This window comes from Poromitra crassiceps (genome assembly GCF_964638095.1).
Source record: "Poromitra crassiceps genome assembly, chromosome: 1".
NCBI lineage: Eukaryota > Metazoa > Chordata > Actinopteri > Beryciformes > Melamphaidae > Poromitra > Poromitra crassiceps.
Window position 1 is genome coordinate 39,052,607 of NC_139623.1, and position 16,532 is coordinate 39,069,138.

General features: G+C 44.0%; 1 protein-coding gene across 1 annotated transcript in view; it reads left to right on the forward strand.

Annotated features, from left to right (window-relative positions):
* The window catches only part of rapgef6 (Rap guanine nucleotide exchange factor (GEF) 6), a gene marked incomplete at its 5' end in the record, with an annotated part of 403,897 nt that extends 387,691 nt beyond the window's left edge, over window positions 1-16,206 (forward strand). Inside the window, 6 exon segments of the mRNA XM_083643176.1 lie at window positions 91-237; window positions 818-937; window positions 8,335-8,602; window positions 13,244-13,761; window positions 14,953-15,294; window positions 15,964-16,206. Of these exon segments, the coding sequence (XP_083499302.1) occupies window positions 91-237; window positions 818-937; window positions 8,335-8,602; window positions 13,244-13,761; window positions 14,953-15,294; window positions 15,964-15,986 (1,418 nt within the window). The 3' untranslated portion in view covers window positions 15,987-16,206.
* Window positions 16,207-16,532: the final 326 nt, after the last annotated feature.

A 16,532-nucleotide genomic window follows, 5' to 3' on the forward strand; every position in this document is an offset into this window, starting at 1 on the left:
GGTGTGTTTTACACTACCCTGTGGTATTGTTACAGGTGTGTTCATCTGTAGTTAATTCTTGTTGCTGTGTGTCCTCTCTCTTTCCTCCAGACTCCAATTCTCCCCAGGTGGTGAAGAAACCTCCGCTGAGTTCGGCAGAGGAGTGGAGCACCAAGAGACCGTCTGATGACACAGTTTCCACCATCTCCTCCCTTCACTCCAGCCCCACCGTGTCCCCCCAGGGTTCTCCACGCAAAGGTCTGCAGCCAGGGTTAACCTTAGCCCCGGCGTTTTACATGTTTTGGCTTATCCTACTGCTGTCAAACGGTTCTACAATTCAATTGATGATAACTCCACTAAGTTCAAGAAAACCTTGTCTAGGGTTCATTATGCAGGTATCAAAAGAAATATCTCATATCCTCATTTCCATATCTTCAAAAGTGTTGGGGATCGCACAAAATCTCCCTTTCATTCCTGATATATTTTTGAATATGTATATATGTAGTTGTAGACCCACCTTCATTTCACATGCCTTGATATTTGTTATTTTGTCCTGCCACTGTACAGAATATTATTAATAACCATATTAATATATTAACCACCATCACCAATTTTAAATACATAGTGAGTGATACGACTACATCCTGAATATCTGACTTCCCTCCTTGTCTTCTTCAAATCCAATCAAAAAAATAACAGTCTCGGGGGGGATTTCACATCTTAAATAGAAAATATGTAGAAACCCTGTCACAGAAATCTCAAAAACTCCACCTGTCTCATGTTAGGTACTATTCTGTTCTCTCTCTCCCCCCCCCTTTCCATCCTCCGCTCCCTCCAGTAGGGGGCGTGCCCAAGTCCCAGCACTCCAGCCAGATGAACCTGTCGGGATCATCGTCCTCGCTGACCAGTGACGCCAGCACCAAGGCCGGCACCGTCGGCCTTCGCAGCTACGGCATAGGTGGGGCGCTCCTCCACAAGAGGATCCTGCTGATGACCAGACACCACATCCGAGAGGAGGGCAGGGATCAGATAGACGAGGAGGAGGAGGATGAGGAGAAAAAGAGTGAGGTGGAGAAAGACAGAGAGGAGATGAGAGAGGCAGGGGAAGTTCAGACTGGCTTGTTTGCTTCAGAGCAAAGGAGAGGGAGAGGGAGAGGGAGACGGAGAGGAAGAGGGAGATATAAGAGCCAGCCAGAGCGCCAAGGTTCACAGGGAGATCCCGCACTTGTGCTGTTAGGGGCAAGAGGAGGAACCCCGACCCAGAGATGGACAGGGGTGCCTGGGATACATCCCTTACCTCACCCTGGGTCTCCTCCCAGACAAACCAGGCATTTCTTCACCTCTTCCTCAGCCACATTTAACCCCAAGCAGAGGAAGAGAGCAAGCTACCCCCCTTAGACCCAAACCTCCAGTGTCCAGCCCCATCCAGAAGAGGCTGATGTCGCCGTTCAGGCTACTGAGGCAGAGGAGTCAGTCCAGGGAGAGGCCGCGGCGGTCAGACCCTGTCCGGAAGGTGGGGAGGGAGCGGGGCAGGTGGCGCCCTCCTTGCCCCAGGATGAGAGAGCAGGACAGGCCAAGCAGAGAGCCAAGAGGTCGGGCAGCCCCAACCCCTTCCTCTGGCTCTGCATGGACAGACCCAAGAGGAGGAAGATTGAGACTGACTCTGACTGAGAGCGCAGTCTCTTTGTTGAGGGGGGGAAACATTTGCTTGAAGCAAAATGAGAAAAAACAAGGATGCTAGTGGAATTGAGAATATTTGACAGAGATTGACAATTGTGACATGCAATTGTGTTTTGGGTAACAAGTCATTCAAGTCATTTTTCCCTTTTTTACACATTATAAAAGTGCAGATTGTGAGCTTTCAAATGATGTGTCATACATTGAAAACTGAAAATAGTTGAAGATAATGCTTATTTGAATGTTCGGACTCCTAAAAGCCACATTCAGAGAAAATCTCCCTGAAAGTTGGTTTTCAAGCTTGGTTTGCCCTGAACAAGCTTAGTTTGGTAACAAATTAAGTATTTAGTTATCCTAAAATTGTTATGTGTTGTATTGAGTGCATTCTTCAAAATCTAAACTTTCATAACGTGGAAAAAAGTGAAAAACTATTCTTAAAACCTTTTATCTTGATTTGTGCGATTTCACAGTTGCCTACAGTACTTGTTACCCCTTTCAACAGACCATGTCACAATTGATTCCGATTATCCAGGAAAATGCATTAATATCCATGGCAGGGATGACACGTTAAAGCATAATATCCATGGCAGGGATGACATGTTAAAGCATTAATATCCATGGCAGGGATGACACGTTAAAGCATTAATATCCATGGCAGGGATGACACGTTAAAGCATTAATATCCATGGCAGGGATGACATGTTAAAGCATTAATATCCATGGCAGGGATGACACGTTAAAGCATTAATATCCATGGCAGGGATGACATGTTAAAGCATTAATATGCATGGCAGGGATGACATGTTAAAGCATTAATATCCATGGCAGGAGATGACACGTTAAAGCATTAATATCCATGGCAGGGATGACACGTTAAAGCATTAATATCCATGGCAGGGATGACATGTTAAAGCATTAATATCCATGGCAGGGATGACACGTTAAAGCATTAATATCCATGGCAGGGATGACATGTTAAAGCATTAATATCCATGGCAGGGATGACATGTTAAAGCATTAATATCCATGGCAGAAGATGACACGTTAAAGCATTAATATCCATGGCAGGGATGACACGTTAAAGCATTAATATCCATGGCAGGGATGACATGTTAAAGCATTAATATCCATGGCAGGGATGACACGTTAAAGCATTAATATCCATGGCAGGGATGACATGTTAAAGCATTAATATCCATGGCAGGGATGACACGTTAAAGCATTAATATCCATGGCAGGGATGACATGTTAAAGCATTAATATCCATGACAGGGATGACACGTTAAAGCATTAATATCCATGGCAGGGATGACACGTTAAAGCATTAATATCCATGGCAGGGATGACACGTTAAAGCATTAATATCCATGGCAGGGATGACATGTTAAAGCATTAATATCCATGGCAGGGATGACACGTTAAAGCATTAATATCCATGGCAGGGATGACACGTTAAAGCATTAATATCCATGGCAGGGATGACATGTTAAAGCATTAATATCCATGGCAGGGATGACACGTTAAAGCATTAATATCCATGGCAGGGATGACATGTTAAAGCATTAATATCCATGGCAGGGATGACATGTTAAAGCATTAATATCCATGGCAGGGATGACACGTTAAAGCATTAATATCCATGGCAGGGATGACACGTTAAAGCATTAATATCCATGGCAGGGATGACACGTTAAAGCATTAATATCCATGGCAGGGATGACACGTTAAAGCATTAATATCCATGGCAGAGGATGACATGTTAAACCATTAATATCCATGGCAGGGATGACATGTTAAAGCATTAATATCCATGGCAGGGATGACACGTTAAAGCATTAATATCCATGGCAGGGATGACATGTTAAAGCATTAATATCCATGGCAGGGATGACATGTTAAAGCATTAATATCCATGGCAGGGATGACATGTTAAAGCATTAATATCCATGGCAGGGATGACACGTTAAAGCCGTGTGGCAAACCGGATTTAATTTTGGAAGCAAAAGTGTTCAGAAACAAGACTGTTAGATCCATGAGAAGTCATAGATATGTGATGCGAGTCTCCGAGCTACACAGATAAGACACATTTTATTTGATCTGATCAACAAAAGGCTGACACCTTCATTTGAAACCGTTCTTCCACTTCTTTGTTCGTCTGAATGATTCTTTGAGTTGTTTTGTAAGTGTTGGATTCGAATTGAGCAGTAAAAACGTAGGAAAATATGCACTGTAAAAGCAGAACGCACCTTAACCTTTTTTTATATGTAAGGGATAATGTATTGTGAGCCGGTGATTACTGGCGAAATAATGACCGACAGGTGATTGATTGAGCCCGACGCGCAGCGGAGGGCTTAATCATTCACCTGAAGGTCATTATTTCCAGTAATCACCGGCTCACTATACATTATCCCGCTTAGAACACGGCCTACAACTAAATCATTCAATAATCTGACAAAAATAATTATTCAAATAGACAAATCGGTTTCATTCGTAATTGGCACACAAGACACCACAGCTGCAACTGGTTGGCCTAATTAGTAGTGTTTGCTGACAAAATGCTCTTATCAACTGATTAATCCAGGTGTGGCAGAGCAGCGGTCGGTTGTCGAGAAATAATGACCGGTGAATCTTGTTGATTGACCAATCAGAATTGAGTATTCAAAAGAGCCGTGTTCTAAATATATATATATATTTTTATCATACCTGCTGGGAAGAATTTGACAGTATGTATGAAACATTCAGAATTACATTGTCAAAACTTGAAATGTGCGTTCACAAGCATTCATTCCAACAATTGCACAATAACTGAGAAGAATATATTCACATATCATTCCTTCTTCTGTTGAAGTGTAGGTTTTGTGTAGGTATGTGAGTTTCTCCTGTAGTATGCATTTTTTTTTTTTTTTTTTTTTGTAATGTTCAGCTCCTGTTCCTACAATGATAAATAATTCGATACAACAGATTTTTATAATTTAAGATTTCTACCGGGGTCCCAATGCTGCAAAAAATGACAAGCTGTGCAGGGATGTTGTGGTTGTTGTTGGATCTTTTTTCCAGACCTTTCAAGCTTATTTTGTGATTTTCTTTCCTTGCAAATGATCTCACTGCAGAAGTAGATAGCACTGTATTGCAATGTGGGAACCCAGCGTCTATCAGTCTGACGACTAATAAGACTCTGGGACAGACGGAGGATATTCCGGGGGTTTCCTGTGTTGAGAGAGACTTTCTGCTTCCGTGCAGCGCAGGTCATTGTTTGTAGTCCCATTGACGTGAGAATGGAGTTAGAGTTAATCAATCAAATGTAGGAGTTTTAGGTCCAGACGACATTTCAGCTAATCTCTATTATATCTGCATATGAGACGTTCAGCTAATCTCTATTATATCTGCATATGAGACGTTCAGCTAATCTCTATTATATCTGCATATGAGACGTTCAGCTAATCTCTATTATATCTGCATATGAGACGTTCAGCTAATCTCTATTATATCTGCATATGAGACGTTCAGCTAATCTCTATTATATCTGCATATGAGACGTTCAGCTAATCTCTATTATATCTGCATATGAGACGTTCAGCTAATCTCTATTATATCTGCATATGAGACGTTCAGCTAATCTCTATTATATCTGCATATGAGACGTTGTGGAAGTGTAAACGACGACGGAAGTGTAAACCTTAGTGCGGACATCCGATCTACACCGGAAACTCCTAAATACGACCGTCTGTCCCAGAGGTGTCAGACTGATAGACTCTGGATGCCCAGATTGATTGTCTTGCTGCTTTCAAAAAATCTCACTTGATACGTAACATGCCAACATGGCTTCTGTCATGAAAGTATCATGAAACAATGAAGAGAATCCTGAAAGTAGGCACTTTGTTCACGCCAATTTCACTTTCACAAAGTAAATGCCCTGAAATAAGTTATCTTAACCTTAACCGTAACCTTGGGGGGGGGGGGGGGGGGGGCTGATAAAATTATCTGCCAGTAAGGAAAAACAAATCCTAAAATAAACTTGATAAGTCTGGACAACAAGATAAAATAAGCTAAGTTTGTCAGTGTTTGCAGTGAGAGTTAAATGTTGAACAGTTAATTTCTTTATACACAATTCAGAGTCTGTACATGTTGAGACCGTTCATATTTTGAAGGTGGTTACAGGCGGTTCTTATTGTCTAGATCTAAACTTGTTTATTAGTGATTCATGAACAGAAAGGGAATCTTTAGGTAAAAACAGTAAAGAGCAGCACATAAAGGTAAACGTACCTGGTCAACTACCTCACCTCCTGCCCTGATCCAACAGACGCCAGAGCTGTATAACCACAAGATTTATTGCAAAGGGTCACAGGATGCTCTGTATGTATGCCCTCAGTCTCTGAATCCACCTGCTGTGTACCCCTCAGGTGAAAATACATCACATAGTGACAATGATGCAGTGTTACTCATTCCATCTGTGTTAGCAGTGTAACTGTGAAGTATTGGCTATTAAACGAGTGCAGAATCTTCAAATTGTCTCAAATAAGTATGGATGTAGTTTTATTTTCTATCGTTAAGTGCAAGTTTGCTCAGACAGATGGGATCCGTTTTCCAGTAAAGTATTGGAGTCCCACTGGGGCTAAAAAGTGTCTGCTCTGCACTCAAGGTACAGTAAAAGCCCATGCAACACCAATCAAATAATCAATCACCAATCAACATCCACCAAACGGCCTATGTTCTGTTTTAGCACAGAGTTGCTTTGAATGTTCTTGGAAGCTGTTACCAAGCTTAGCAGTCATCCTCACCTTCCACTTTCCTCTCTTACTTTCTCTTTCTTTTATCCCCTACCCCTTCTCCTCTTCCCTTTCCATCCTCATTCTTTCACCCCCTTCCTTCCTTTCCTTCCCTTCCCTCCATACAGATGTTTCTCATTTATTTCTGCGCTGCAGTGGGGCTTTTGTTAACTCATTGAGTGCCAGCCACTTTTGGAGAACGGACGCTCCCAGTGCCAGAGTTTTCAGAGCGATTTCAGTGATTTCTCGAGGCCCACAGAATATTGTGTGATATTAATATGTAAACACCGAACACGCACAAAGAACGAGCTGGCTCTATTGTATCATCAGCAAAAAAAAGTTTATTGATACCATTTTCCATTCTTTAGTTATGAGCCGGAGAAGATAGGTCGTTTTGAGCAAATACAGGCGTTTCAAATTATTAGCTGAGATATTCCGCCTTTTGTGAAATGAAGCATTTCAAGCACATTCACTGACTCTGAAGATAATATTTTCTGATGTAGTGACGTGGTGTAGTTGTGTGATGCCCTGCGTGCCCCACCCCCCTCTCCCCCCCTCAGCTGCAAACTCCTCCCCACACTAACACACAGCCTAACACGCACCCAATCTATTTTCGGAGCGCTCCGTTTTTGTGAGGCGGCTCCCAGCGCGACACGGAAATGCCAAACCGGACTGCAGGGAAAGGTTTGGCGTCGGGTGCTGCTTTTCTGGCGGCTAATCGTGTGGAGAAACTATACAGACAGACAGACAGAGACAGAGGGGCTCAGTTGTGGGCGCGGATTGACTGCTGTTCGCAGCCAACGTCAGCTCCAGACAGAGCAATCTATATGGCTCTGGCTGCAGCATGCATCGGTTTCTCTTTGATCACAGCTTTTTCCTGCTGTTTTCCGGACCTTTCTCTAATCTGGAGAGCACTGTCGCCACCTAATGAGTCCGTAAAATAGGTTATACACCTTCAATAGCTCCCATATTGGTACAGGAGATGCCTGAGGCTTTGATCCACGTCCCACCGTCAAAAAACGCATTTGACGTCGATCGACGTCCTTGGCACTCAATTAGTTAAGAACAAAGACAACATTTAAATAACAAAAGACCCCATTTTTACCACTGCAGCAGCACTGCAAAACGGAGTAATATCTGTATCTCTCTTCTGCATTTTCTCTCCAACTAATTTCTTCCCTCCCAATCTGGCCACCCAGAGTCTATCAGTCTGACAACTAATAAGACTCTGGGACAGACGGACAATATTTCAGGGTTTCCTCTTCTGTGCACCATGGTCATCGTTTACAGTCCGATTGAGGCGAGAATGGAGTTGGAGTTGATCGATCAATACTTTTTGTAGGTGTTTTAGATCCGGTCCATCTTACCACGCTCCAAGCTATTGGTTTAACTCTGTCCAAGCAGTGGGCCGAACCAATCTGCTCCCAGAGGCCGCTACGGCAGGACTTAGGTGTGACGACAGCGAGAAACGAGCCGGTGATAGACAGATGGTTCATCCAATCACCTACCAATCAAACTGCAGTTTTTGAAAGTGGGTTCTGTGTAACAAACCATCTGGCAATGTCAGGTCAGTTCTAGACGACGACATTTCAGCTAATCTCTATAAACAGACAGCTGCATATAAACAGACAGCTGCATTATGAGACGTCATACTGTGAATGATGACGGAAGTGTAAGTCTTGGCACGCACGTCCGCTCTACACGAGAAACCCCGAAATCTCGTCCTGTCTCTCCAGAGTCTTATTACTCATCAGACTGGGTGTCCAGGTTGCTTCCCTCCTTACCTCTCCATTCTTCCCTCCCTCCTTACTTCTCTCGCTCCAGTTTTCTTAGTATTATCTGTACTGTTACTCTGCTTTCAAATGTCAATCATAAAAGTGCACCAAACTTTGAATTCTTTCTCCCCATCCAGGCTACGCCCTCCTCCCAGCCGGGAAGGCGGACAACCTGTCAGACTCCAGCCACAGCGAGATCTCGTCCCGCTCCAGTATCTGTTCAGTGGACTCCATGCCTGCGCCCGGACCCGACGACCGCTGTAACAGCAGCAACAGGACCTGTACTACGGCCGCTACCATTACTACTGCTGCTACTGCTACAACTGCAATGGCTGCTGCTGTTGTTGAGAACACAGCGGCAATGCACGCACACTCAAATGCTGATTGCAGCCAGCCTAGCACAAGGTAATTCAGTTCAATGCAAACTTAGTTTAGTTTAGTTTAATTTATTGCACATAATAAAAAAAAAACAATACACGATAGATTAAAAGTTAAACTGAATATATACACTACATATTGATTGGGAAGAGAAGACAATGAAAATAAATGTGCAGGAGGAACAAAAAAAACAAGGGCTTGTCAGGTTGCCCTCCTAACGCAAAACATTCAACATAAAGATAAACAAAGTGAGACAAAGACATGGTAAAATGGTAAATGGACTGCATTTATATAGCGCTTTTATCCAAAGCGCTTTACAATGTGCCTACATTCACCCATTCACACACCGAAGGCGGCCAGCTGCCACGCAGCTGGCCGGGAGCAATTCGGGAGCAATTCGGGGTTCACCGTCTTGCCCAAGGACACTTCAACATGCGGACTGGAGGAGCCGGGGATCGAACCACTGACCTTCTGATTAGTGGACAACCCGCTCTACCTCCTGAGCCACAGCCGCCCCTCAACAGAGACATGACACAACTAACAACAAAAAACAATTTCTAATGTGCTAAAACATATATAATAAGGCAGGGGTGATTATGATGTTTCATTACTTAATTGGACTAAAAATAAATTAATGGTTTGTTATGCCTCCGCCGCCGGCGATAGCCAGGCCGGAGGCATTATGGATCCGGGTTGTCCGTACGTATGCCCGTCCGTACGATGTTCGTTAACGCGATATCTGAGGAACGCCTTGACGGAATTTCATCAAATTTGCCTTAAACATCCACTTAGGCTCAAGGATGATCTCATTAGATTTTGGTGGTCAACGGTCAAGGTCACTGTGACCTCTCGAACGCCATTTTCAAGCTTGTTAACGTGATATCTGAGAAACGCCTTGACGGAATTTCATCAAATTTGCCTTAAACATCCACTTAGGCTCAAGGATGATCTGATTAGATTTTGGTGGTCAAAGGTCAAGGTCACTGTGACCTCTCGAATGCCATTTTCAAGCTTGTTAACGCGATATCTGAGGAACGCCTTGACGGAATTTCATCAAATTTGCCTTAAACATCCACTTGGACTCAAGGATGATCTGATTAGATTTTGGTGGTCAAAGGTCAAGGTCACTGTGACCTCTCGAACGCCATTTCCAAGCTTGTTAACGCCATATCTGAGGAATGCCTTGACGGAATTTAATCAAATTTGCTTCAAACATTAACTTGGCCTCAAGGATGAACTGATTACATTTTGTTGGTCAAACTTCATGGTCACTGTGACCTCACGAACGCCATTCCCAAGTTCGTTAACGTAATATCTCAAGAACAGCTTGATAGAACATCGACTTGGACACAAGGATGAACTGATCCATTTTGGTGATCAAAGGTCAAAGGTCAAGGTCACTGTGACCTCTTGAATGCCATTTTCAAGCTTGTTAACGCGATATCTCAGGAATGTCTTGATGGAATTTCTTCGAATTTGCCTCAAACGTCCACTTGGACTCAAGGATGAACTGATTACATTTTGGTGGTCAAAGTTCAAGGTCACTGTGACCTCACACACCCAATTTCCAAGCTCTGTAACGCAACATCTCAGGAGCGCCTTGACGGAATTTCTTCCAATTTGCCTCAAATGGCGATTTGGACTCAAGAATTAACTAATGGCGGAGGCATAAGTCCGCGTTGCGGTCGTTCTAGTTTTTTTAAAGAATTTAGGCTGGTGCAGTTTCTAATGTGAGATGGTAACCAGTTCGAACAAAGTGGACCTCTGAATCTAATGGAAAATTGGGAAAAAGTTGTCCTGAAGAAGGAGGGATGAAGGTTATTGGCTGATCTAGTACTAACTATATACTGATGGAATTGAGAATGAAACTGAAATACATTTTGAAAACAGATCGAGAGAAGGTTGTGAATAGATTGAAAAATAAAATAACAAATTTGAAAGTGGTTTAAATCGAAAGAGGTGGAACTGGTGAATCTGTTTGAAAATGTAATAATTTTGATAAAACGTTTTTGCAGAGTGAAAATACCGGTGAGGTTGCTTTTAAAGGTGAAAAAACTTGAGAGTTCCAGCACTAAAACCTGTCGTGGAGATGAGGGCCGGTGCTCTCAGACTCTCAGACTCAGCTCAATTCAATTCAACTTGTCTGATGGTAGCAGCTGATTTAGGGGGAAAGAAAAGGGACATCAAACATCACGCAATCTGACGAGAGACATAAACAGAGACAGAAACCGAGAGAGAGAAAGTGAATCCGTCCACAGGGATAAGTGGAGTTTAAGAAACCAGTCACAATTATAACTTAACGTCAGTCCAAGTTTAGCAGAGCACAAGATAATCAAACACATGTACTTCACAGTACTTGTCTATATTCACCTTATCATTTGCCCATATCAGGACGCTTCTGCATAACGTCATTTTGTAATCGTTCTTCCGTTTTAGACCCGGAAGTAGAATCCTCCCACCTTTGTTGGATATCCTTGGCGATCATCCTCAGTTGTGCAACAGACAGTCTATGTGAAAGTCCCAACGTAAGAGGACACTAGGGATGCATGATATATCTGCAATCATACCGGTATCAGCCGATGGTAGTGATGTTTAAATATCGGTCAGATAAGCAAAATAACAGCAATGTTAATATCTGTTATCGTTATCAGCCAAAATCTCCATGTTGAGAGGAAACAATGCGGTAAATCTACGATTTGAGGGCTTTTCCGTCGCAACGTCTAAATCACAACTCAGCATTTCCAGGTTTGGTTTGGTTATCATAGATTTTTTTTTTTTTTATACAGATCATATCGACATCGGTAAATATCGGTTATCGACCATAACAGCAATGTTACTATCGGTTATCTGGATCGGCCAAAATGTTCATACCGGTGCATCCCTAGAGGAGACACACACGCAGGAGACAAATCTTACTGAGGTCCAACTTGGCTGAAGGACAATTGAGGATATAAAAACACTGTCTCTGTGCCATGCGACCCGGCTTCTCGTTACTACAGAACCCAATTTTGTTTTCTTCTTTTTTCCCGGTCCTGTCTTTGGATTGGCCTGCAGTGTCTGAGTCTCAAACAGCAAGGACAAACAGACACACACACACACACACACACACACCTCTACCCGCCATAAGCCGTCCTTCCATTTCCTCTCGCAGCTGGATTCCAATTATGTCCTTTCCTCATTAAAACACAGAGAAAAGGGAAGTCGTAAACATGGCATGTTTTTATTAGCACAGCACGTTTACTGCTCTCCTCTCTCCTCCCTCTCTCCTCCCTCTCTTCCCTCTCTCCTCCCTCTCTCCGCCAACAATGTATCGGTTTTTGCGCAGGCGGCTTTTTTAATCCGGTCGAGTAAACAATGCGCCTGTTTTATTGTCTGGTGTTTGTTTATTGTTTCTGTCTCATAAAGCGCAGACTGTAAAATATCGCTGGACACAATCATCTGTCTGCGTCTCCGGTATTACATTACCTTGGCAGCATGGCTGTATAACATCAGCCTGTTTATGAAATATGGTTTGGTTTCATTGAGTGGCCGGCTTGTCCAGTAAAATCTTGTCAGTGAATCAAACTGTTGTTTTAAAGTTTTAGTGCCAGACGCTGTGTGATAAATCATGAGAGAAACTGCTGTCAGCCAAATTTTGATTGTTGATTTTTTTTTTAAAGAGGAACTATTGTACAGAGGAGGTAATAAATTGTAATGACTAAACCTTCACAATAACCACTTTTTACAGAGACACCAAGTCTGCTCTGTTATGATTTTTTGACTGTTGACATCAATTGGAGAATTTGCGCAATAACTCATCCGAACAAGAGCGAGAACTTCTTGTGGTTGAAGGGCAAAGATTGTGTAGAGAGAACACAGATCGTCTTTCTCACATTGAACTTTGCCTGCTTTTCATTTATCTTCTTTTGTCCGGTGTTTTGTTAGAGCATGACTCTGCAACCTGCATGTCCTCCAGCCAACAGCTTTTTATAGTTAGACATCACAGTCTCTCTCTCATATCTCTTCATTGTTGGGGCATGGCAGCATGACATGTGCCGTCACCTTCACCACCATAACAGCAGTTTGCTATAATTATCCTGTCTGTTACACGCTTTTCCATTTCCTCTCGCTCCATCTCTTTCTTTGCTACTTCCTGTGACATTTCTTGTCGTCATAGCGAGTGTCCACATAGCATTTTTCAGCATTTCTTTTTTTTTGGGGGAAATAAAGGCAGATGATAACGTCACCTGCTGCTAGCTTAACCGGCTGGTTAGCACTTCTAGCAGACAATACAGTGTTGTGGAACAAGAAAAGGATGACCAGATATGTCCAATACATATCCATAGTGCCTTTATGATGGCTGTTACAGTAATAATGATCACAACGTCCTGTTTCTCCACCGTGGCACTGTGACTTTCTCCATTCTTTCTTGTTGCTATGGACGCTATGGGAAACACACAAAGTCTCTGTCATTGCGATTGGTCAGCTTCACGTCACCTGGCGCTTTAGTGAAAAGTTTAACATTTCTCAACTTTTGAACGCACTCCGCTCTGATGGAAAAACACCAGCTGCATCCCTGTGCTTTTCATGAGGGAAGAGCGCTGGCGCTCAGGAAAAAAACACTATACTGACACACAGCCTTACACTCTCATACTCAAGTCTCCTCTCTCTGTTTTTCTCTCTCTGTAGCTCCTCGTCGTTAGCTCGCGGCTGCGTGACGCGAGCCTCCACCTTCACGGCCTCCCTCTCCACGGAGGAGCTGACGCCGGACCACGCCTCCCTGGACTCGGTGGCTGACAGCGGGCGTGGCAGCTGGACCTCCTGCTCCTCCAACTCCCACGACTCCTTCCAGAGCCTCCCCGTCTCGTCCTGTCGGCCCTGGGACCACGGTGTGCACGGGCCCCCCCTGCAGCACGCGCACCTGGGCGGCTTCAGGCACACGCAGCTGGCCGGGCCCATCGCCGAGGTGTCGTGTGAGGACGCGGCCAAGCGACACTCCAGAGGCTCGGGCTCGGAGCTGTCCAACCAGTCGCGGCAGAGCTGGGCGTCGTCCGGCTCGCTGTCGGACACCTACGAGGGGAACTATGGGACAATAAAACGCCGCAATGCCTCGGAGCACCCCTCCTCGCCGACCAATGAGGACGGAGGGCAAAGCACAGACCCCGCCTACAAAACGGTGACGTCAAGCACAGAGAAGGGCCTGATAGGTGAGGGGGCTTGGTTGCGAGTTTGATTCCCTGTGAACACGGTGATATGGCGTTCCTTGTCGACTCTGTGTCATGAAGTGTGCGTAGATAGTTGTTGCGTTAGAATAAAGTTTTCCCCATCTAAGGCTTTGTATGGCTTTCAGCTTACTGTAGCCACAAGTAGAGCTATACAGAGTTTCACCACTCATGCTGTGAGATATTACCTTAAACTCAGACTTAAGTTATCATCACTCATGCTGTGAGATATTAACTTAAACTCAGACTTAAGTTATCATCAAGATGGCTGTCCATATATTAGGCTTGCATGCTGTGAGTTAGTTTGAATCTGCATTGTTTTAGGTGATTTATTGCAGCATTCGTTGTTTGTGCAGCCGTTGGGTTCCAGTGGACAGCTGACAGATGCTGCTGCACCTTGGGCTTCCTTAAACCTTGGCCTTCCTTAAACCTTGGCCTTCCTTAAACCTTGGCCTTCCTTAAACCTTGGGCTAAGATCCAAAGTGGCTCTTGTTGCCGTTGCTGCTGACTCTCCACCTGACAGGAGCTCTAAAGTGTCCTCTTGAGCCACGCTGTGAATTTGTCTTTTTTTGTCTCTCTGGCTGATACTGTCGTTTAAGAGCCATTCTAGTTCCATTATAAGCTGTAAGACTATGCAGTTCACTAAACAATGAAAGATAGTCCTACTCTTCTCCACTTTGAGACAGCTATGACAGAGTTGAGTCTGTGTTTTGTCTGTATCCACTGCAGCCATCCATCCCACCTGTTGTGTGTTTTTCCTATGCAGCCAGTATCTATAATACATTATAATCATACTTATAACGCATTATAATGTCAGCATATAATGCATTATAAGTATAGTTATAATCATGCATAGACAGTTATAATGTTATAACATTATAAACACATTACTTACAATCTTTAAGCTTTTTCATTACTACTCAAATGAAAAAGCTTTATAACAGCTTATGAGTAATGTTATATATATCATAACTGTCTATGCATGATTGTTACCATTTTTCTTATTATTTGATTGTGTTTGTGAAACATCTCATTGATTTAATTTTCCATTATTTTTTTCCGTTTCCCCCTCCTCACGCACCTCCTCTCCTGCAACTTCCGCTCACCCCCCCCCCCCCTTCCCTCACTTCCCCCTCACTCCATCCCTCCTGCTTTGGGTCCACCCCTCCATCCCAGTGTACTGTGTCACCTCCCCCGCCAAGGACGAGCGTTACCGAGCTCCCCCTCCAACCCCTCCAGGCTACCAGGGTCTGGCTCTGGGTGACCTGGGGCTGATGGACGGAGGTCTCCCGCGGCCGCCTCACCTCAAACCGCCCGACTACAGCGTGGCCCTGCAGAGGAGCAAGCTTCTACAGAGCCCCGGGGCGGCCGGCGGGCTGGCCGAGGCCCGCAGGCTGCAAGGGAACCACCAGGAGGCGCTGCAGAGCCCTGGCGGGCTGGCCGACACCCACAGGCTGCAGGAGGCCCGGACGGCGCAGGGCCAGGTGCCGCCACACAGGCTGGCTGACAGTGAGGACGGTACGTGGAGATACAGTAGGAGGGTGATGTGATACAGTACACATTACCAGGCCAGAGTTTGGACACACCTGACTGAATGTGTTAAAGTATGTTTTTTCCATTATCTTAAAGACATTTTGATCTAAAGGCTTATGCTTAAATGCTTTTTTTTTTTTTACACAAATACAAATAGTGAAGTTGATGCATTACATTACATTATGTAATTTAGCAGATGGTTTGTCCAATGCGACTTACAATAGTACCTTTTGTCACCGATAGTGCAACCAACTATGCATCATAGTCTTTATCGGCTCCGGTTCTTAAAAGGATTAAAGTAGCATTTGTTGATTTTCTTTTTTTTCTTTTCTTTTTTAAGAATGGTAAGAAGATAGGTTAGTTCCAGACAGGAAGGGTTAGTTCAAGTGGGGTCCAGGTGTAACCTGAAGAGGTGTGTCTTTAGATGCCTATGTATGAATTTCTTTCAGTGTTACATTAATATAATACGCCAAACATTTTGGACATCATGTCCAAAAAGTTTCACAACTTTCTTTAGGAAATGAGCTGTTTTTGCCAGCTTTTTGTTTGTTTAGTTTTGTTGTTAAATTTGTCTTAAATTCATTTCCAGGTAGCATCAGCATGTCTTAAATGTAGCTTTCTGAAACCTGTCCTCTCTTGTCTCTCGTCTTCCAGATGAACAGGTTTCGGCGGTGTAAAGAAGGTAACGTCAGTCTCAGACACACACAGGGACAAAAGCATGTTGGACGGGCCATGGACTAAGCTAGCAGCCTGCTGTCACCCCCCTGCCCCCACAGAGCACACTGTCCTGGCCCCACCCACAGCCCTGTGTGACATCACCACGGACCATAATGCACCTCCAGACCAGACCGTCATGTGACCTCTCTTGTACAATCATCTCTTTTTAAACCCATTTAAAACAAGAACAACCAAACAAAATCAACTTTTTAAAACTCGAACGAAATGCAACAAGGCGCAGTGTGATGTTGTCACATCGCATTAGTTGGACGTCAAAAGAGACGGGACAAATGGGAGAAGGAAAGAGTGACGATGATGCCTCGTGAGAAGAAGTCAACCTCCTTGGATGCAGGCCACCACGTACCTCCATTTTGCGCTCCAAGCTCTCTTCTCTAAAGGCATTTTACATTGTTTTTTACAGTTCAACGTGTTGTACAGTGATATATTTTTTTTTTTTGCAGTTGCATCTCTGAGCTTTAAGCAGTACGCAGAGAGTTTAACTTTGA